The sequence below is a fragment of the Heteronotia binoei genome, chromosome 13 (assembly GCF_032191835.1).
Source record: "Heteronotia binoei isolate CCM8104 ecotype False Entrance Well chromosome 13, APGP_CSIRO_Hbin_v1, whole genome shotgun sequence".
Classification (NCBI taxonomy): domain Eukaryota; kingdom Metazoa; phylum Chordata; class Lepidosauria; order Squamata; family Gekkonidae; genus Heteronotia; species Heteronotia binoei.
In genome coordinates this window covers 36,530,016-36,552,434 of record NC_083235.1, presented here as the reverse complement: position 1 = coordinate 36,552,434, position 22,419 = coordinate 36,530,016, and the positions used below count along the sequence as shown (strand labels likewise).

The following is a 22,419-nucleotide window of genomic DNA, read 5'->3' as shown; positions in this document are numbered from 1 at the left end:
CCAGAGGTCTTATGCAAATGGAAATTAATTGTGTTTGTTTTGGAGTGGCGGACACTTGAATGTGAAGGTTTTGGACTTGTTATGAATAGTGGAGATTAAAAGTTGATGTGAGATCTAAGACTGGGAAAGGCAGAAGAAAAACAAGGAGAAAGATCCACCAGATAGCTGAGAGCAGAAATGCAGTGATTTTCAGGTGGGCTGTAATGGAACTGCTGTTGCATGCACTCTGGGTGTATCTGGTCTGCTCAGCAAGTGAAGCAGAGTTTGAACATCCTGAGAACTTCAGCTTCCATTACAAACGGGGGAAACCATATTTCTGAGACATCTCTCAGAGCTGAGCAGATTTCCGAATCACCGGCAGGGGAGAACAAGGAAGGGGTAGATGGATTGTTTCTCTGCACTGACGCTCCCTCTATCCCCTTCTTTGACAGGTTCGGAAGCAGCAGAAGGAGCATACTAACCTCATGGCTGAGTACCGCAACAAGCAACAGCAGCATCAGCAACAAACCTCCACCGTCTTGGCCCTCAGCCCCTCGCAAAGCCCCCGTCTCATGGCCAAACTCACTGGCCAGTTGCTGTCCACACATGGTCTCCAACAGGGGCCACAGGGCTTAGGCCAGGCCAGTGGCTTGCGGCTTCCTCAACCCGCCACGATGGCGGTGCAGCAGGGCTTGTCATTCATGGGGCAGCAGCCTCAGCAGCAGCAGCCTCCAGGGGGTGCTGCCTCCAACAACTTCTTTTCCAGCAATCGTCTCCTGCAGGAGAGGCAGTTGCAGCAGCAGAGGTTGCAGCTGGCCCAGAAGCTGCAGCAGCAAAACCTCATCGGGCAAGTGTCGATGCAGCCACAGCAGCAACAAAGCCTCATGGGACAAATGGCCATGCAGCAGCAAGGCCTCATGGGGCAGGTCTCAGTGCAGCAACAGCAAAGCCTCATGGGACAGGTCTCGGTACAACAGCATCAGCAGCAGGGCCTCATGGGACAGGTTTCAATGCAGCAACAACCGAGCACTATCAGCCAGACTGGCCTGATGGGCCAACCCCCTCCTCCACCGCCCACCCCCCAGCCCAGCCAGAACCTGCTCCCTAAACAGCAAGGACTGCTGAACAGCCAGCCAGGAGTCATGGGCCAGCAGCTCTCTCCGCAGCAGCAGCAACAACAGGCCATGCTTGGGCACTCCATGCTGCAGCACCCGGGTATGATGGGTCACCAAGCTTCACAAAGGCAGATGCTCTTGGCTCCACAGCAGCATCGGGCACTGGGATCTCCACAGCAGTTGGCCCAGCAGACACAAGGCATGATGGGGCACCGGCTGCTTTTGTCGCAGCAGCAGCAGCAGCAACCAGGACTGCTTGGGCAGCAGAGGACTTTGCTGAGTCAGCAGCAGCAAAGCTCGATAGCACAACACCAGACTCTCCTGGGCCAAGGCCAGGCTGCTCAGCAAGGGAGCATGGGCCAGGGGCAGGCCTCCCAGGCAGGGTTAATAGGACAGGCTGGCCAGCAGGGTGCCCTGGGTCAGGGGCAGGCCTCCCAGGCAGGGTTGTTGGGGCAGGCTGCTCAGCCCGGGGGCATGGGCCAAGGGCAGGGTATCGCCACAGAGCCTATCCAGCACTTTGCGCAGCATGGGTCTCTGAACCAGCCGCTGCACTTGAGTCAGGGAATGCAGCCAGGCCCATCGCAGCAGGGCCTGGTTGTCAAGGAACAGCAGGGAGGGCCAGAAAGTGCCACTATGCCACCTCAAGAGGGGGCAGACGGCATGCAGCAGCAGACACTGCGGCCCCATCTGGTGGGTCAGGACTTGGGGGGGCAGTTGCAGCTAGGCACTCAGGAGCCACAAGGGATGGCTGGCCTTGGAGCCCCTCTGCAGGATCAGCCCTCCCAGCTGATGCTTCAGCAGCATGGGGAGCAGCAGAAAGCTCCAGCAGAGATGGGCCAGGCGCAGCAGCACCTTCTCCTGGGATCTCAGGGCTCCCTGCAACTACGTATGCAGCAGCAGCAGCAGCAGCAACAAAGCGGCCTCCTGCAACAGCCACTGCGGACTCACCTGCCCATGGATGGTTCCCTGTCGCAAGAACTGTCTCAGCAGCAGCACCATCGCGATGTAACTCAGGCCCCTCATTTGCTAAGCCAGCAGATGGAACAGCAAGGTCAGGCACAAAATATCATGGCCCAACAGCAACGGATTGCAGGCCAGAGCCTGGAGCAGCCTTCCAAAGGCCTGCCTGGACAGCTTCCGCTCCAGCAGCAGCAACACCACCACCACCACCTCCAGCACCTTCAGAGCCCAGCGGGTCCTCCTAAAGCACCAGGGCTGATGGTGCCACAGCAGCAACAGCAGAGCATGATGGTCCAGCAGTCATCGCCCCAAGGCCAAAGCATCCTGTCCGGCCCGGTATTGGGCCAGATCCGTGCCCAGCTCCAGGGGGTCATCTCCAAAAATCCCCAGCTGCGGAATCTCACTCCTCAGCAGCAGCAGCAGCTGCAGGCTCTGCTGATGCACCGGCACCAGCAAAACCTGCTGCAGCAGCAGCAGCAGAACCAAGTGTTGCGACAAGCCAGCCCTTACCAGGGGCAAACCCAGGTGTCACTTGAGCCATGTCAGCCAGCTGCTCGGCAGTTGTCCGTACCAGGGGCTGTGGCACAGCATCCCCAGAGACAGTCTCCCCTTGCGGTGTTTCAGATTCGTCCAGAGCAAAGTTTCACTGCCTCTGTGGAGCAGCAGAGGGTGCCAGTGAGCCAGCAGGCGACTTGTAGTCCCCAACAGCAGGGGGCATTAAGACTTTCCACTCCTCAGGCTTCCTCTGTGCCCTTGACTGTTGCTGGTGTGACCCCCACTACCCAGCAGCATCCTAGCCCCTCAGAGCCAAAGAGACCCTCCCCTGTGATCTTGGCTAAGACCCCTGAGCAGCAGCTGACTCCCACTGAGAAAAAACAGCTGACTACTCCCAGTCCCCTGCTTCCCCCTGGCCCAGCCCCCATTGTCCCGACCACAGAGGAGATCGTTCCTGGGACATGCAGCCTCAGGGACTCAGAGTGCCCCACCAAAGACTCCGCGGAGCGAGGCACCGTCAACAGGCAGGTGGTGGAATCGGCGTCTCTCCCAGTAGGAAGAGTTCCGGTCCCTACAGGTGATCTTCTATCTGTTGCCATCAAACAGGAACCCAAGGAGGAAACAGCTCAGTGTGCCCTGATGAGCAGCGCCCAGCTGGTCAAGCGTGAGGCCAGCACTGATATTGTCTTGACGGCGGCCAGCGTTCCCGCTAACACAAACAGCCTTGCCCGGTCTGAAGCTGGCCACCTTCTGTTGCAGAAGCTGCTGCGGGCCAAGAATGTGATGCTTGCAACGCAACGCTCAGGGGATGTCAATGGCCACGTGGACGGCAAAGTGGCCGGAGTGGAGAACCGCTTGCAGGCAGTCCCAGATGTAAGAGCGGTGAGCATACACAGAAAGCAGGAAATGTCAGTTGGGTTTTGTTTTATTATTAGTGTATGTGCTCTTACCAGGCCTCGCTATAAGCCTTCAGTAGCCCACTCTTTCATTGACCCATGCCCAGGGAGTAGAGAAATCCAGGTGTCTGTGAGAACACCATACAGCAGATATTCAGATAGCAATATTGATGGTACAGCTTGCAGAGCATTGGTTGTTTTTTTAAAGCAGCATATTCCTGTCCCTCATGTCTGGGGAGAGGGAATTGTGTTGTATTTAGTGTCTCTTTAAAAGATCAGAAAGGATTTGTCAGAGTTCTGACCACTAGCTTGTTGTCAAGTCAGTGTTTGCCCCTAAAGTTTCTATTACTGTTCCCTTTCTTCCAGGAGTTACAGGTATTATTTAGGGTTTTAATGTGAGTTTTCCTGGTTGCAGATATTGGAGTTGGATTTAGAAATCCAGCCTCTTTCCCTCTCTCTCCCCACCCCAGTTGATCCTGCTTCTAGCCCTGTGTCCACCCCTTCTTTTTACCTTCCTAAAAGCCTTTCCACTACTTGTTCTAGCTACCTCTGTCCACTTCTTCCTGAGCTTGTTTTCCTCGCCAATAGACAGTGTCCATGCCCTATCCATGAGGCTCATTAAATACTGGGTTATTTGAACCCTGAGAGGCGGCTGTTCTCCTTTGAATAGCTGTTTGCTCATCTGTCTCAGAATGCCTGATTGTTCTTCTAAAGGCTGGAGCCCAGTTTAAAAGAAAAAGAGTGAGAATTCTGTCTAAAATTTTCTTCTGTTTTTCTTCTTCACTTGCTCAAACTTGTTTGCAAAACTTTCTGCAAAAAGACTGCAATCCCATATGGGGCCTCCTAGGCTGGTTACAGACCACTAGCTCAAGGCGCCATCAAGCTGAGCCTCCTGAAGGAGTTCCTGGGAGCTTGTAGATGGCATGCGGCCTGCCCCCAGAACAGGGATGGGCTGTGGATGCCCTGGAGAAGCATCCACAGTGCTCATGTGCCCATCTACTGCTCCCTGGGTGCTTCCTGGCCATCTAGATGGCCAGGGAAGTGCCTCGGAGCCGCCTCAGATTTTAGGTACCACTTGGAAGTGGTACCTTTCTGAGGCAGCTCCCATTCGGACCGGGACAGGGTGAGTATGGGACGGGGACAGCAGGCAGATGTGTGTGTTTGGACGCGCTTTTAAAATCTGCTCACCTGCCATCCCCTGGATGGCTTAAACCACCCATCTGTATCCAGCCCTAGTTTCTTCCTTTTATTCCTATTCTGTCGGTTTTCCTACAGCCCCAAAGAAAGAAACTGTCCCCATTTCTCTTTGTGCTCCCTGGGAGAGATCTAATTCAATTCCTGACATTTTCCTGTCTTTCTGATTGAGCCTGACCTGGGAGAAATGGCCTGCTGGAGAGCCTTTGGCCAAGTTGCCCAATTTAGTGGAAAGTTATCAAATGCACGGTATATGCCAGCATCAGTTTGTACCCAGTCAGCTGCAACAGAGCATTCCTTGTGGAATGGAGCTTTCGTACCTCTTGTTGCAGTCCCTAGAGCATTGGCCCCATGATTCACAGGACTCCTATAACACCACTGGGCATAATATTGGGGATGTCTGCAGTGGAAGGGGGGAATTAGCCAAAATCCACCCCTGATGTCTGAAAATGCTGGATACAACCCCCTTATATAAAGACTGGTTATTGCTATGGAAGTTCCAAAATGCAACTTCTTTTGCTGAGAACAGCCTTGCCAAATGCTTTGCAGAATGTCTGATTAGTTGAAATTTCTATTGTGTGTCCCAAAGAGGCATTCCAAATGTTGGAATGAGGTAGCGGAAAGCTGGATTATGCAACTTCAGATTGTGCAGAGGGGAGAGGTTTGAAAGCTTCCATGTATAAGTTTCCCTGTAGGGCTGCATTTATATGTCCGATTTATATTGTATAATATACAAACAATCAGAGATGCAGGCCTAGTGTAGATGTGCTGACTTTTTTTTTTTTATAAAGGAGGGAGCTTTCAAAAGTATATCTTCTCCCCTTCAGTCTGGAATAATACCTTCCGGAGTTGTATGCTTTACTTTATCTAATTTGTAGAATGAAAGTCAGACCCAGTCAAGGAGTGTTACAAAATGGTTTTCCAGGAAGAAAGATGCACTAGGCTTGAATCTTATGGGAAACTTCCACAGGTAGAAGGAGGGAGTGTGTGACTGTTTTGGCTGAGTTCTCCTTCCCACTGCTGGCCTCTGACTCCACTGTCATGCTGTTCCTGAGAGTCCTTTTTTCCTGAGGAGCATCACTGAGGGGTGTTTGGGGCTGTGGCAGGATAGGGTAGTGGGAAAGTCATGTGTATGAGCATCCCCCCCCTGTAAAAATCTCAGGTGGTCCAAGCTTACATTGGCATCTTGAAGCACAAAATATCACTTCTGTTTTCTTTTTGGTACCTTTCCTTGAAGGATACGGTAGCTGCAAAGAAACCCCCGCCTCCCAAGCCCAAACGATGTCAAAAGGCTGGAGAGCGACTTACCAACTCCCGCAAGAAGCTGCGCAAAGAGGATGGGGTGAAGTCCAATGAAGCCCTAATGAAACAACTCAAGCAGGTACACCTTGCAGCTGCCCAGGAGGGTAGGGGGTGGGTCTGGTTGGCCAAAATGTGGAGTAAGGATCTGTCAAACTTAAGTATCTTTCAGTGCCTTTCTATAGTCAGAGGACCTCCCTCTCCATTTTGCATGAGACGAATGCAAACCAAATTTTGGTCATCTTCCATTACAAGAGAGAAGTATGTGTGTAGAGGGCTGCCAGAAGTTATCACAGGTCCCCAGACAAAGACTCAATCTGCGTTCCCCACACACACATTTCAGAAGAATATACACACTTGGTTAGAGCAGGTACACTAAAACTACCCTTCAGCAGCTCCTTTGGTAACTCCCCAGCCACCATAACCCCAAATTTTGTACCAGTAGTCCTTCCCCTGCTTTGATAGCCATTTACATGGTGATAATTCTGAGGAAGCTATAAAAGAGAGTTTAAAGGGCACTTTCCTCTCAACCCTAAACTCTTGCTACCAGGTACAAAAGATAAGCACTGTTTGTAGGAGGGTGCGGAGTAGGGATGTGCTCCTCAGGGGGAGGAAGTACTTTCCTATTTCAAGAAGGGCATAAATACTAATATTCTATGGTATTCATGTTTCCTGGAACTATTTTGGGATTCCGGTTTTTCCAGGATTCTGGAATTAGGTTCCATTATTCCCCACAGGACACCAAAATTGCAAGGGGAGCAGAGTTAGTGCTCTCTGTCCACTAAAGACCCCATAATTTTCAAGCGAGTTGGACAAAGGGATCCAGTTCTACAGGTCCCTGAACAAAGTGCCATCCTACTTGCAGGGGTGCAGACTCAGAGGAAACAACAGACCCAGGAAAGGGAAGAAGTCAGCCAGACTCATAGCTCTGCTAGGCTGGGTGAGATTCTTGTTGGGCACAATTCATTCTCCCCGAGCCAGGCAGAACTTTTATTGGCCACAAGCTGCCTTCCCATTGCCTAAGGAACCTGTTAAAGGGAACTGGATACTGGTATTTTTAAGGGGAGGTCCCCTATTTTTAATACTTTTTAGGGGGTTGGTTTGATTAGAGATTAACTTGCTCCCTGCAAGCTGCTCATGTTAAAAAAGTGGGTACAGTGGCATCAAATATTATCTGTTGTATCTTTCCCCCCCCCCCTCTCATCTGGGCCTCAGTACATCCCAGCTGCCATCAAACTGGTTAATGCTGAGGTGACTTTGAAAAGTTTATATGAGGTGGTATCTGAATTGCTAAAATAGGGAGTCATTGGATTTAATTCTTAAATTTCTACGTTCCATGTCTGGAATTCTGAATCATGTAGCGAGGGGGTAGCCCTCCAAGCTGAACTGGGAAAACCATCTCTCAAAGTTCGGGCTTGGTTGAAAGCTTTCCCCCTTAAAGTTATACATTCCGACATCCAAGAGGGCTACCTCAGCTTAATCAGAGAGGATTCTTATTTTTCCCATTTGGATAAACTTGTTGGGCAATGACTTCAGCTTCTCAGTCTTTCCTTGGACTTCCTTTATTCAGTTACCATACAGGAAACTATGTGAACCATTAAGAAACATCTTATTTAAGTATGATGATAACAGTACAATCTGTAGAGCACAACGTGCTGTTCTACTCAGTTTGCTGGCATTCTTCTACCTGGAGAGCTTCCCAATTATTGTTCATATTTGACTCTTCCTCGGTTTAGGTGTGCCTTTATGCTGGTGAACCTTAATGCCCCACCATCTAGAGTTTTGCAAGGGAGGTATCTTACAATAACATACTCCAATAGAGTATGCGACTGCGGTGTGGGTAGTGTAGACACCCTGTATCATGTGACCTTCGAATGTAATTACTTTTCTGAGCCTAGAAATCTTTTAATTCTTCCTTTTCTCCAAAATATAGTTCATATGGCGATATTACCTCTTTTATTAGAAGATAACAGCAGACCTATCGCTCTTGTAGCTGTGAAGTTTTATGCATTTGTTATAGATTTTTGCAGCCCTCCAAATGGGCTCTAGCTTTCTATATTTTATTAATCTGCTTAACACTAATGTTAAGAAGCATTATGAGGGAGAGAGAAGAGAGTATTCCCAAGAATCCCAATGCCTGAAAATATCAGTAAGGTATTTTTCAGACATCTATTCAGACTGGATATATCCAAGCATGTATCCTTAGTGAAGAATATCTCAAGACTTCTTCTATAATTATGCTGCTGTCGTTGTCAAACTGCTGTTGTGCCTCTGCTGTACCAGGCATGCCTGGCATGGTTGAGCAAACCATTCTAAACGAAAGGGCTTATTGGAGTAGGAACATCCCCCAACTCATTAATGCGCACTGTGCAGGCTAGTTTCAGGGGAAACGGAAGCAGGGCCATATGTAAAAATCCAGGGAAGAACAGATGGCTAACTTGTTATTCATTTTAAAAAGCTTTATTCCTCCTTTCCTTTCCTTTCATTTTATTCGATTTATATCCCGCCCTCCCCACCGAGGCGGCTCAGGGCGGCGTTGTGTGTCTTAAGGAAGCTCCTTAAACCATGATGGTAAAAACAGAAATGCAGCCATGTAAATGCTAATCAAAACATCAGAATGCATAACCTTCAAGGGCCATAAGTGAAAAACAGCAATGCAATGGTATGGATTTGTTAAAACTCTAGAGAATTGAAAGGGGCATTTTAAAATAAAAGAAAGAATCCACTCAGCTGTCAAAAGGCTCAAACAGAGCACAGCTTAACCTAAAAGGGACAGAATTTCACAAGCAAGACACAACCACAGAAAAGCCATTGTCTCTAGTAGATATCAGCCTTGCTTAAAAAGACAGGGGAAGCTAGACAGGGTTATATTGGAGTAGGTGATCCTTTCTCATAATCCAGTGTAGCTCTGTGAGCATTGGCAAAATGCACATCACCATGTGTCTTGGTAAATACCCAATCCACTTTCTTTTGGACTGCTTGAAGTTTCTGAAGCCTTTCCAAAGGTAGCTTCGAATGCAGAATGCTAAGGTAATCTGGCCTGGATGCTGTTCAGGAACGGATCACTATGGCAAGCCTATCTTCCAAAAAGAATCACAGCTGGAATGCTGTTCAGTTACACTCTTGGCTACAGATGCCATGTGTCATAAGCAATGCAGGATCTAATCGCACCTCCCAAGGCTATAAACCTGAACTTGTAGGGAAAGTGCAACCATGACCAGCATTGGTTGGATATCACCTCTATGGCCTGGCAAACTGCCTCCCAACTCTAGCTTGTCTGAATTGTTTTAATTTATTTATGCACCCACCCCAGTCCATCCCATTACTGATTCCAACAGCAGCTAAAGGATTGATCTTGCATTAAACATGGTAACTAGAGTCCTGTTGGCTGGGAGAGGGACCAAAACCTGGATCTTTACTTGAAAGGGAGGATCAGTTAATCATTTTATTTCAGCTGGTTCATCATAGATTATATTGAACAAATATAAATCTGCCATAAATTAAGGAAGTCAATTAACTTATAGCTATGCAACAATGAGTGCTTTCACATATGCTAATGCAGTTTCAACCCACTTCAGTGACTGTTTTCAAGTAGATTTTGCCATTTCACACAGTAAAATCCAGTTGCAAAGTGCTCTGAAAGTGGATTGAAAGTGCATTATTTAGTGTATGTGAAAGTGCCCAATGTAAATACAGTAAGATCGATTGATGCATCTTGGTTAGAATAATCAAAATAACTAAAGATTGATATGACACAACATTTCATAATAAAGTTTAACTACACAGAGACAGAATGATGGTGTTGCTCACATTCTCCTTTACTGGTCATGTCCTATTTACTTTGCCATGTCTATCCTTGTTGGGCATCCAACAATGGACTGTCCAAGGTGGTATGGGAGACCTCCCATTGAGGCAGGTTGCCTGGTTGTATCAGGCCGTGCCCAACATCATAGTGGTGCAGTGGCTGTTACGATAGGGAAGGAGTTGCAATAGACAGTTCTTACAGGAATTGATCCATACTTTCTTTCCATGGGGGTACAGAACTGAAGCTGTGGAAGACATTTGATCAAACTGTGTCTATTTAAACTTTGTGAAGGTTGCAGAGAATTAATTTTGCCTTCTCAGATGCCTGTGAGGTTCTCTCTTCATACTGTGTCCTTGGGAAGTCAGTGTGTGAAATAACCATCTCTCAAATTCAGTTCTCTCTTTCTCTTCTCCCATCCTTCAGGAACTCTCCTTGCTGCCTCTGATGGAGCCTGTTATCACAGCCAACTTCAACCTTTTTTGCCCCTTTGGGAGCAGCCCCATCAATGGCAAAAGCCAGCTTAAGGGCTCTTTTGGTAACGCTGCCTTGGACAGCATTCCAGACTACTACTCACAGCTGTTGACCAAGGTAAGGACAGCCCTGTGCCTCTTCTCAGCCTGAAGGTCTGGCACAGTTGTTTGGAGTATAAGGACACCAGGCAGGATGGGAGGGACTACTGGGATGCTTGATGTCGATTCTTGTTGCCATGGGTTTCCATAATAATAACTTGACCTTCATATTGGTGGTCATCATGGGAGTGAGGCATTTTTTAAAAGACTTTATAGGTTGATGAGGAATAGCTAGAAGTTGGCATGCATTTCTGGACAGGTCTAGCACTGGTCAGGAACTAATTTTATTGCAAGGCCTTCTTAAGGGCAGGGTGGAGGCGGTGAGCCAGGCCCTCTCCACCACTCCCCAGAGTCAGCCTGTTTATGGGTCCCATTGCTTACAGATTTGATTCCTTCCATTTATTCTTGTTGCTTCTAGGTTGGCAGTTGGGGTGCCAGATATTATTCCTGTCAGGAGTTAGAGGGATCTGCCAAGAGCCAGTCACCATACGGCCGTCATGCCACGTGTGGTTTGCAGATTCCTATGCTACAGCCCCTCTGTATGTTTTGTGCAGGGTGTGTCCCATGCTGTTCCTTTATAGCTATGCTTCTGCCTATTAGGAATCCCTTCCTCCCAAGCCCATAGTGTTGTGGCAGCATTTATAGAGGTGAGGTCTTGTCAGGAAAGCCAAAAGAGGATACTTAATTGGATCAGATCAGGAGGGAGACCACAAAGCGGGTCAGAGTAGTCAAAGTCTTTCTTGAGGCAAAATGCTGCCATTGATCCTCCTACTGGTCATACAAGTTACGGATGGGATAAGTGTGATACAGCTATGTTTTAAGGCTTTGGAATAGAGCAATCAGGCAGGCAAGTGTGGTGATTGCTGACTCCTTTATTGTCTGTCTAGAACAATTTAAGCAATCCACCAACACCACCATCTTCACTGCCCCCCACGCCTCCCCCCTCGGTACAGCAGAAGCTGGTGAATGGAGTTATGTCTACTGAGGAATTGACTGAGCAGCCTAAGGACCCAGTACTGCCCCGTGAGCCTGCAGGACAAAAGGGTAAGGCTGAGCTCTAGAATGATGAGATCCAGTGTGGTCTAGTGGTTTGAATGCTGGATGAGAACTGGGGAAGAACCTGGTTCAAATGTGCCCTTGGCTGTGAAACTCACTGGATGCCTTTGGTTCAGTCTCACACTCTCAGTCTAACCTACCTGGCAGTCTGCTTATGAGGATAAAATTGGAGGTGGAGCATGTATATACCATCTTGAGCTACGAGTGTCTGATGCTACAGCATGGTTGAAATTAATCGCGTGTGGACCCAGTCATTTACTGGTTAGGTAGCAACTAGCAACACTATGTAAGCTGCTCTTGAACTTTGTTGCAGAAGCACAAGATAGAAATAAAATAAACCTGTGAGACCAAAGTGACTTGGGATTCATCCGGCAATTGATTACTCTTCCCTAGTAGTTAGCTGTATGAGTAAATTTAAAGGGGGAAAGATGAGTGCCAAGCAGTGGAGAATGGAATCACTCTTATGCACATTGACCCCTTAAGGAAGAGTTCTCTGTAAACAGATACGGCACTGGTGTTTATAGAGCATTACTAGGATTATTGTACAGTATTTGGGCAAAATTTTAGCCCTGTCTTCTAAGCATCCCTTGACCCTTTGTCCCTTGTCCTCCTCTCCCTCTTTTTTGACAGATGCTCCCCCTGTGGAAGTGAAAAGTGTTGACCTCCTTGCAGCCCTTCCCACACCCCCTCACAACCAAACTGAGGATGTCAGGTAAGGACAGAGGAGGCCTGACAAAGCAAGGGTCAGAGTTCATGGTGGGAAGGGGAGAGAACATCTAAGTATGCTGCAGCCCAAACTGTGGGTAGCAAATGGAAACTCTAGCATAAAGTACTGAACTTGTGAGGAAGCTGCCTTGTGAGGGCCGTAGCACCAAGGCGAATAGATCTGCTGCCTCTGGAAGATCAAGATGGCAGCCTTTAACAATGGAAGGAAAGGGAAATAAGTATAACTGGTCATCGTTTTCAGCAGAGCATGCCTGTGTTTAACTGATTGCTAGAATGGCTACAGTTGGACTTTCGTCTCTACTGCTAGGGGCTTGGATCCTCCCTGAGCTTCATCCAAAGGAGCAGGGCAGGTGTTAGCAGCAACCTTTCTAGACTTCTTATCACTAGTCCTTCCAAACTTTTTTACAGGATGGAGAGCGATGAAGAAAGCGACTCCCCTGACAGTATTGTCCCAGCATCGTCTCCTGAGAGTGTCCTGGGAGAAGAGATGCCACGCTTCCCCTTGCTGGCTGGAGCCAAGTCTGAGATGGAGGAGCGCCCTTTGTCACCTGTCATACCTATCATCCCCAAGGCCAGCATCCCAGGTTTGTGGGGGGATGGCCAGGGTGGGAGAGGAAATGCATGCTTGGGAAGGTGAAATGTTGAGCAGTTGGTAACCTATTGGGGTGGATGGAATAGGATCTAAATTGCACTGTTCTAGTTGTCTGCAGGGGAGGAAATTCCAATGGCTTTATTGGGCACAAAGGGCAGAAGAAGCACTTCCTGTGAGGCATTTCGTAATAGGTCACTAATGGTTAAAATGCAAATAGGATCTAGGTTGAGGGCTAACCTTTCTGAATATCTAGAGCTTGCCCTAAGTTGTTCATTATAGTAATGATGGCACCTTCTGCTATTGGAAGACTTCTCATATTTGGTGGAATACTGCACTGATAGAAGATTGGAACATTTTGAAGCCAGTTCATATGTCTGTGCATAAAAGTGTTCCTGATTCCTATCCTGTTTCTTTCTTGTCTGCTTCTCAGCCTTCCCAGATAACAAGCCCTATGTGGCACCGGAGCAGACGGGGAAGGGGACTCCAGGCACTTCATGGGACAAGGCCAAGGGCAGCGAGGTCTCCGTCATGCTCACTGTGTCTGCAGCTGCTGCTAAGGTATGTAGCAGAAGTGCATCTGGCCACAAAGTCCTGAAACGATGATTGACCACCTGGATTTTAGGTCAGGTCCCATCTTTCTGGAAATTGTCAAAGTTACCATGTATCCAAACTTTCTTCTCAGACAGAGGATCCTTAACCCTAAACTGTGGGACTGAACTGTGCTGTCTGATTTCCCAGCAGTCAGAGCAAAGCTGTGTGTTTCTCCCCAATTCTGTCACTTTTGTGGGAAGTCTCTGCATGTACTTCTTGTATCTCCTGACGCCTGCATCATAAGACAATGACTTGGAGATGTAAAGCAGCCTGCACAGATTCAACCGTGAGATGCAGAGATTTCTTTTTTCCTGCATTGCCTTAAACATGCTATCATTCAAAGGAGGCAATGCAAAGGTTTAGTTCAGAGTCAACTGAGTTGAAGGTTCATGTGATTTACATTCATGTCCTACTTGAGCCATTAACTGATCTGCAAGCGTGTCCTGTTCTGGGGATACAGAAATTTTATACCAAGGCTGGTAGCCCTTGGGTCCCTCCTCTGTTCCACCTTTCCTGCCCTGGCCATGCTTGTTTTGAAAGGAAAGGGAAGTAGGATGCAGTGGGGCAGTTCCCCATACCATGAGGCACTGGTTACAGACCAGGACATGGGAGACCTAGGTTCGTATCCCCACTCTGCAGTGGAAGTTCCCTGGGTGACCTTGGGCAAGTCGTTCTCTCTCAACTTAATCTACCTCACGGGAGGGGGAAGGGTGCTGCTACTGTTGTGAGGATCGAGTGAAAGAGAAAAAGAACAAGGTAGACTGCTTTGAGCCTCCACAGGGGAGACAAGCAAAGTATAAATATCTAAATAAATATATCAAACCATGTTGGGAGGAAAAAAAAATTGAACATAGCCATCTTGAACCATGATGATAAAACAAAGGGGTTGGAAGTTTACTCTGTGGGCTGATTTAGTGACTGAGCAGGCAGGATATTTAGTACAGGAGTCTCTCCCTGTTCTGTTCCTTCATTTGTTTGATCCAGTGTTGGATAATGGAGAATTAGGCCTGGAATGGAAAATGCTCTGCCTATGTAGCAACTCAGGCTTACTTCCTGTCATTACTCAAAGTTCCCTGCCTGAGACTTCAGAGAGATGCCGCTAGTCAGAGTAAGCATCCCTGAGTATCCGTGGGCCAATGGCTTGATCTAGTGTGAAGCTGTGGTCATGAGATGTGGGGTTTCAAACCCCTGCTCAGGCATGGATGCCTTGGACACTGTTGTCCCTCAGCCTATCCTACCTTGCAGAGTGTGTGTCACCCAGAGCTCTGCACAGGAAAGGCAGGATGCAATCATGATGACCAAATAATCCTAACCGTACCCTCAAGCAAAGTTAGGTGCAGTCCCTTAGGACCTTTGTAAGCTTAGACTTAGTTGCATCCCTGGGACTATACAGGGCACTTGTTAGGCTGTAATACATCTATCAGATAATTTGTTTTTATCACAGCTTTCCTCACAGCCACCCTATGAGATAGGTTTAGCATAAGAAAGCAAGGTTGCCCAACAAGCTTCCATTTCATACTGTGGATTGCATCCCAGGTCTGCCATGTCCTAGTTTTCCACTTCAACCTGCTAAACTATATAGGGCTGATGGGCTGCAAGTGATTATTTTATTTCATTTACGACCTGTCTTTTTCCTGAATGGGGTTCCAAAGTTGTTTATGTCGTTCTTCTCACTTTCATTTCATCCTTGCAGCAGCCTTGTGAGTGAGTGGCCCAAAGTCACCCAGTGAATTTCCATGGTTGAGCAGGGATTTGAACATGGGTCTCCTAGATTGTAATCTGACACTCTACCAGAGGTGTCAAACTCATTTGTTACAAGGGCTGGATCTGACATAAATGACACTTTTGTCAGGCACTATAAAACATAATGCCTGGCACAGGATATAAACTTTATAAATAGCACAAGCAAACCCAATTAATGATATAATACTTTTACTCAAAATACAGCAAAAGCAATTGATTCCTAGGAGTGAAAGCAATTGGAGTTACTGGGGAACCCACAAAAGCCCAATAAATGTATTTAATGTACGCAAAAGAGGGATACTATAATGGGGGGGGGATCTTGCATTTCCATACAAATCCATTGCTTTTTGTATATATAGCACTTTTAAGAGATGAGTCATCTCCTTGCAAGTAAATAAGGTAGTTTTTCAATACCGTTCCCCATACACCCAACCTCAGCAGCTGACTCCGTCTCTCACTCTTTGTTTTCTCACTTCCCCCATCCTACTTTTGAGGCTCTCAAGGAAGCACATTGGACTTCCCCATCTCCACCAACAACAGCAACCCTGTGATGTGGTCCAGGCTGAGCTATCAGCCCTGGGTGACCCAGATGACAGGTTCCTGGTGCAGGAGGAGGGAGAGTCTGAACCTGGCTCTCCCAGACTCCCCCCCACCTCTCTCTGCCAGTTCTCATCCCTCCTGTATTTCTCAGCGAGGCTGAGAAGGCCTGATGGAAAGGCTGTTTTTGAAACCTCCAAAGGGTGCTTGTTGTCCTTTTGCAACCCCTCTTCTTTCATGGGTTCTATCCCCCACCCTCCCTGACACACTGCCTCCCAGTTCTGTGGCTGTTCAGACATGCAGCAGCAACATTGATGCCCCTTTCCCCCTCACGTCCAAGGCCAAGGTGTCTTTCCCCTCAGAGCAAATGCACAGAACAGCCCAGTTGCGTCCAAATTCATGTGCCAGCCTTCCTCCTCTTTCCCTCACCAGCCCTGTCCCTTCATCAGTAAACCACCACTGCGCACTCACTCTCTCCAACCCTCCTCACAGTCACTGGTGGTGGCAGCAGCACTGACCATTCTGCTCCACTCCTCCATGTAGTAGCTTTGTGAATCTTTGCTGAGCTGCAGTCAGAGGAGGTGAGAGGGGGGGAAATTCCTCCTCTTTCTCTGTTCCCCCCTCCCCCACTATTTTAGTTCAGTCTCATGGTCCTGCCTCCTAGCAATTTCCTTTCTGTTTCTTGACAGCTTCAACTAGACACAGCTCACCACCTGCTCCCCCCTATTAGCCTACTGCTTTTCCGCCATCGCACCAGTTGCTCACAGGCCAGATAAGAGCCCTGGATGGGCTGGTTCTGGTCCCTGGGCTGTACAGCACTCCTGCACACCACATCGGCTCTCAGTTGTAGAAACCAAATATTTCTCTGCTCTATCCACTCTTCATAGCTTAAAAAAACAGGCATGTTGTAGTAGTAGCTGCAGAGGAACTGGCTTAAAACCCTGCCAGGGTTTTGGTTGCAGTTGTCAGTGCCCATAACCTTTCTTATCTCTTATAGAACCTTAACGGCGTCATGGTGGCAGTTGCTGAACTGTTGAGCATGAAAATCCCCAGTTCTTATGAAGTGCTGTTTCCAGACAGCCCCATGCGAGGTGCTGCCAGTGAGCCTCGGAAAGGTGAAGCTGATGCACAAGGTGAGCGACTTGGGCTGGGTCCTAGATAATCCACCCCCTACAACTTTTCCGTTATTGACCGTAGGTTTCCCCCCCTCTTCCTTTTTCTCCTCAGGCGTAGAGAAGCCTGTTGCTGCAAAGGGCCCTGAAAGTGGCCCTGAGTGGTTGAAGCAGTTTGATGCCATGCTGCCTGGCTACAGTCTCAAGAACGAACTGGACATCTTGACATTGCTCAAGCAGGTGAAGGAGGAAGGGGCCTTTCCCAGAATGCTTCTCTTCTTTCTCCTTTGTCAGTGGATAGCCCTAAACACAAGGATAGTTTCTTGCTCCCAGAGTGGGGGGCTGGCAGATGGTGGACATCTTGGCATAATTCTCCTTTTGAACTTCTGTCTGCTTTTCTCTGTACTCTTACTTAAGAAATGTATATCCTACTTTTCTACATGCAAGTACTCAAAAGTGGCTGTCAAGCATAACTTTAAACAATAAAAATCAAGTATAATATAAAACACAGCTGTCTTAAAGCTACACAGAGCAAGAACTGTTTCCCACCTGCAACTAAAGCATGGGCACACAGGAAGGCCTCCTCCTAAAGGATGTTAACATAGGTATCTAGTGCTCCTGCATGTAGAAGGAGCTGCACAGTTGAGAAGGCCCCACCACAGAGAAGGTCCTGTCCCCAATAGTTGCATGTCGGTCCTCAAGGTAGGCAAGCCTAAATAAATAAATGAGGCTGGATTTTATCTACACTCATTCCATGTTGTCACAAGAATTCTCTTTTTGTGTAGCATTTGGTCTTGGCCAAAAAGTAACATTTGAGCTATCTATTTCAATGCTGTCTAGTGTCTAGGAACCCAGAGGAGTGGGAAGGGCTACTTAAAATAACATGCAAAAATCAGCTCCACATCCTTTCTCTGCACCTTTAAAAGGGGTTGTAAAATTGCACTGTGGCTCTGGGATGTGGCCTCACTGAAGTGGGGACCCAGTTCTAAATGTAGTCTGCCTTTTTAGCATAGTCCTGCAGGGATGGATCCAGCCTTCCTGAAGCGAGCCTTTCTTCAACCTGAAATTGGAGGAAGGCTTCAAATTTGAGCCAAAAGGAAAGACTGGTGTAAATATTTTAATATAAATATTTTAATAAATGTTGCTCAGTAGAGTGACAGGATAAAGTAGAATCCATCACACTGTTATTTATTTATTGCACTTATATCCTGCCCTATCCCATGGTGGGCTCAGGGCAGTTCACAACAAAAATAAAATAACAATAAATATATAATTAAAAACCAATTAAATCAAGCAAGATGGCAGCAAAGAAATATACATTGCTCCAGAGCAGTCCAGTGCGCCTCTTGTTAGATGTTAGCAGGTTAGTAAGCCTCTGTAGGGGTTCCAGATGTAATGGGTATACATACACTGATCATCTTCAGTGCCATGGGTGGCTGAGAGTGAGCAGAGCCCCTGAGAATGAACAGGAATGTGACGGGAAAGGAGAGGCTGAGAAGGGATCACAGTAGGTCCTCAGCTTTGCTCATTCTGCTGGAGTCTCCTTCCCCAGCTCAGGAGTTTAAATTTGGCATCCATCCTGCAAGGACAGTCACAACACTCTTTGTGGTCACACCCCACAATTTGCGAAGCCCTAGCTACAGAACCCAACTAACTTCAGCCTAATGTGTGTGAAGTTTCTCTCCCTTGGAGGTTGCAAGGATATTCTGGCTGTTGCATATCTATGAAGGTTTTACTTGTTACAATATGTGGGGATTCTATTTTGTTTTGAAAGATTGAGCACTCCTCCCTCCTGACCTCCACCCACTTGCCCTAATCAGCCCACCCTTCCTTGTTTCCTATCATTCAGCTCTTTAGAAAGAAGACCATAGTAGGTATCTTATGCCTGGCTAATGGAGAACAAACATAAGTATAAGGTGTACCTTGTACAGCTGGAGAGGAGGAGGCTGGGGCCCAGCATTCTAACCATAGTTTCCAAATTCCTAAATGTAATCCAGATCTCTTCTTTAAGACTTTTTTGCTTTATCACTGTTCCAGGAGAGCCCAGCTCCAGAAAAGACAGCCCAACATTGCTACATGAACAATGTCGCCAATCTGGATGTGCGGCAGCTCTTGACACTCCCCGAAGAGCCATCTCCACCTCTTTCCCCTTTTGCACCTTCCCCACCTAGTCCCCCCAGGGCACCAGAGCCTGTCCCTGAACCAGAGTTGCTGCCTTTACCTGCTCAGTCTCCCCCAGTTTCCTCCCCTAAGGAGGAAGCTCCTCAGTCCCCACTCAAAGGGAAGCCACGCTCCCGGCCCCTGGAAGACAATGAGGAGAACAAGCCTCGGGTGAAGAAATGGAAAGGGGTGCGCTGGAAACGGCTGCGATTCCTGATCACCATCCAGAAAGGTGGTGCCAAGCGCGATGGGGACAGGGAAATTGCAGAATTCGTCGACCGCTTGGCCACCACCCTTCGGCCTGAGAAGGTACCGCGTGACATGAGGAAATGCTGCTTTTGCCATGAGGAAGGAGATGGGGCAACTGATGGCCCAGCCCGTCTCTTGAACCTTGACCTTGACCTGTGGGTGCATCTCAATTGTGCTCTTTGGTCCACTGAGGTTTATGAGACCCAAGGTGGGGCCCTCATCAATGTGGAAGTGGCGCTGCACCGGGGTCTGCTCACCAAATGCTCGCTTTGCCAGAAGACTGGTGCCACTAACAGCTGCAACCGCATCCGCTGCCCCAATGTCTACCACTTTGCCTGTGCCATCCGGGCCAAGTGCATGTTTTTTAAGGACAAGACGATGCTGTGTCCTCTGCACAAGCTCAAGGGCCCCTGTGACCAGGAGCTCAGCACCTTCACTGTCTTCCGGCGTGTATACATCGAGCGTGACGAAGTCAAGCAGATTGCCAGCATCATCCAGCGTGGGGAGCGCCTCCACATGTTTCGGGTGGGGGGCCTGGTCTTCCATGCCATAGGGCAGCTCCTGCCTCACCAGATGGCAGACTTCCATAGTGTCACAGCGCTCTACCCTGTGGGCTATGAGGCCACCCGCATCTATTGGAGCCTGCGGACGAACAACTGCCGCTGCTGCTACCGCTGCACCATCTGTGAGAACAATGGCCGGCCTGAGTTTGTGGTGCAAGTTATGGAACAGGGTCTGGAGGACTTGGTCTTCACAGATTCCTCGCCTCAGGGTAAGGATCAGTTCTGCTGCTAGGCCTCATTTCTGTGCAGTTGCTGGCTTCCGAGAGCAGCTAGGATCCCTTTTTCCTACATAAAATCAAGCAGGTCTAGAATCTTGCTGCACAAATCAGGATTTAGTAACCAGAAACTGCAGTTCTTCCATTAGGAATTGCCCCACAAATGCAGTATTTGCATTCCTGTGATAATATGCTGGATGACAGATGTGAATTGTAGTCTGGTTTGTATTGCTGAGCTGCAGGATTTGGAAATTTGGAGAGAAGTTTCCTCAGGTATCAACATGCAAATAGGAGGTTGGACAAGTGCCAGAGATCCAGGCAGAGGAAAGGAAGCTGTGGATAACGTGGGTAGTCCTGCTGCAAGGTTGCTGACTCAGATTTAAGGGGGCAACTGGGTAGGATAAGCAGTGTTGTGCAGAGGCCCACTCCTGCACATGAGTAAAGTTTAAAAAAAAAAGACTTCCTAAGAACATCTGTTGCATTTCCCATTGTTTTTTATACTGTGTAAAACTGTAGCTATATTATCAGCACATGATGGGTAGGTACATTCCTCCCCCCCCTCCCCAGCAAAGAAACTGATGCATTTATTTATTTATATCCTGCCCTCCTTTTCCCCCACAAGTGGGCTCAGGGTGGGTCACCCAGACTTCATGATGTGTTCAGGCACACAAATCTAATAATACAGGCTTCTGAGCCTGCTTTGGTGAGGAGGGCGGGATATAAATTTATTATTATTATTATTATAGCAGCCATTATTCTAATAACAGCCATTTGATTTAGAGAGGGAGGGAGGTGCTCCCGAGGCATAGTCTCTTGTGGCTTGAAATGCGAAGGAAAAGTGACTGCTGCCCTCCGCCACTCTCCTGTCCTGCAGCACTGTAGCTCCTTTGTCATCCCAGTCCTCACGTCCCTTGCAAGTTAACTCAGATAACCTTGTGAGCCATTAAATAACATGCAGTCAGTGGGGCTGCTTCAGCTTTCAGCCACCAGCATCGTTTGCTGTGACTTATTTTGGAGGATGGCCTTAATCAAGGTGATGTAAAACTCTTGTGCCCCAAATAATTCTTGGTCGTAACGGCAAGGGAGCCCAAGTTGAATGTCAGAATGTCAGGAAAATTAAATGAACACATTTTAAAATCTGTGAAAGACCATTGCTGGACAATAGTCACTGGTGTTTAAGGAGTGAGACAGCATAGTAAAGCAGCAGCGAGGGAGGCAAATGGTGTGTTGGGGGGGAAAGTATATGTTGGTGGAACAAATACAGGAATGCCTTGCATCTAAGTTGAGTTGTGGAAAGGAGCCCCCTTGTTCATTCCGGAGACATTCCCTGAGTCATCAGGGCCCTACTGCTTGCCCTCTTAAGGCTGTGGGGTATTTTCTGGATGGATTATTCAGCAACAAGGCAAGTTCCTGGAACTGTGGTAAGTTTAGAAGCTGGGATCCAGTTGTACTTCCCACAGGCAGATGTATCCCAGGGTGAAACAATCTCCTTTTAATTCTCCTTTCTTCCCCCGGCAAAGCTGTGTGGAACCGCATCATCGAACCGGTGGCCATGATGCGCAAGGAAGCTGACATGTTGCGACTTTTCCCCGAATACCTAAAGGGAGAAGAGCTCTTTGGCTTGACAGTGCATGCTGTGCTACGCATCGCAGAGTCTGTATGTATCGAACAAGAGAAATTGGAATCATGACATTGGATGTGGGAGGTATTGGCGGGGGAGTCAGGGAAGGCAAAGCCACAGGAAGCAAGGAGGACATGGATGGGGTTGAGGAGCACTGGAGGCTAAGATGGAAGTCTGCACATAGGTCTGCCCACAGACTGGAGGATGGCTCTTGTTATGTATAGATCTGGGATAATTTCCTTTATTGGCTGATATTTGGGTAGCATGAATGGGTTTGTACTGGGAACCCTTGAATGGGATGTGGGGTATTGGTATTGCATTCAGGGTATAGCGTTCCTGTGACAGATCATTGTAACACAATGAGGTGTGAAAAATGATGATGCTCTCACTGCCACGGCTGTTATTCCCTTTCTCTTTACAGTTGCCTGGTGTTGAGAGCTGCCAAAACTACATGTTTCGCTATGGGCGGCATCCGCTTATGGAGCTCCCCCTCATGATCAATCCTACAGGTTGTGCTCGATCAGAGCCCAAAATCCTCACACACTACAAACGGTGAGCATGGCTAGAAGAATGGCACAAGGATGTAGAAATCCAGTAGTATAGTCAGTGAATGCAGCCTGAAAGGCTTACCCAAAGGAAGCAAGTGTTTTCCTGCTGCCTCTCCCCTGTTCACATGAAGGAAGTTTAACTTCTGTAATGTGCAGGTGGACTTGTGATGAACCTGTGTTTTAATTTTTTTTTTTTTTTAAGTCCTCAATCCTGTAGTTCAGGGATCTGCAGCAAGGTAGCTCTTGAGGTAACGGTAGCTTGGGAATCCCCTAGAAAAATTAGGGAAGACTGCAGAATGATCTATGCTTTTGGTTAGAGAGAGCAGCTTTTGTTTCGTATGATGCTACTTCAAGCTGCTTAGCTGATAGCTTCATTTCTTCCTAGTCCGTGTTC

General features: G+C 47.9%; 1 protein-coding gene across 3 annotated transcripts in view; it reads left to right on the top strand.

Annotated features, from left to right (window-relative positions):
- Positions 1–22,419, top strand: part of KMT2D (lysine methyltransferase 2D) — a 120,946-nt gene that overhangs the window by 84,325 nt on the left and 14,202 nt on the right. For all 3 annotated transcript variants that reach the window (XM_060252584.1, XM_060252586.1, XM_060252585.1), the window contains 12 exons: positions 432–3,431; positions 5,877–6,020; positions 10,167–10,331; positions 11,200–11,356; positions 11,999–12,080; positions 12,503–12,678; positions 13,117–13,244; positions 16,555–16,690; positions 16,785–16,909; positions 18,707–19,850; positions 21,377–21,513; positions 21,899–22,029. In XM_060252584.1, the coding sequence (XP_060108567.1) occupies positions 432–3,431; positions 5,877–6,020; positions 10,167–10,331; positions 11,200–11,356; positions 11,999–12,080; positions 12,503–12,678; positions 13,117–13,244; positions 16,555–16,690; positions 16,785–16,909; positions 18,707–19,850; positions 21,377–21,513; positions 21,899–22,029 (5,525 nt within the window). The remainder of the gene's footprint in view (positions 1–431; positions 3,432–5,876; positions 6,021–10,166; positions 10,332–11,199; positions 11,357–11,998; positions 12,081–12,502; positions 12,679–13,116; positions 13,245–16,554; positions 16,691–16,784; positions 16,910–18,706; positions 19,851–21,376; positions 21,514–21,898; positions 22,030–22,419) is intronic.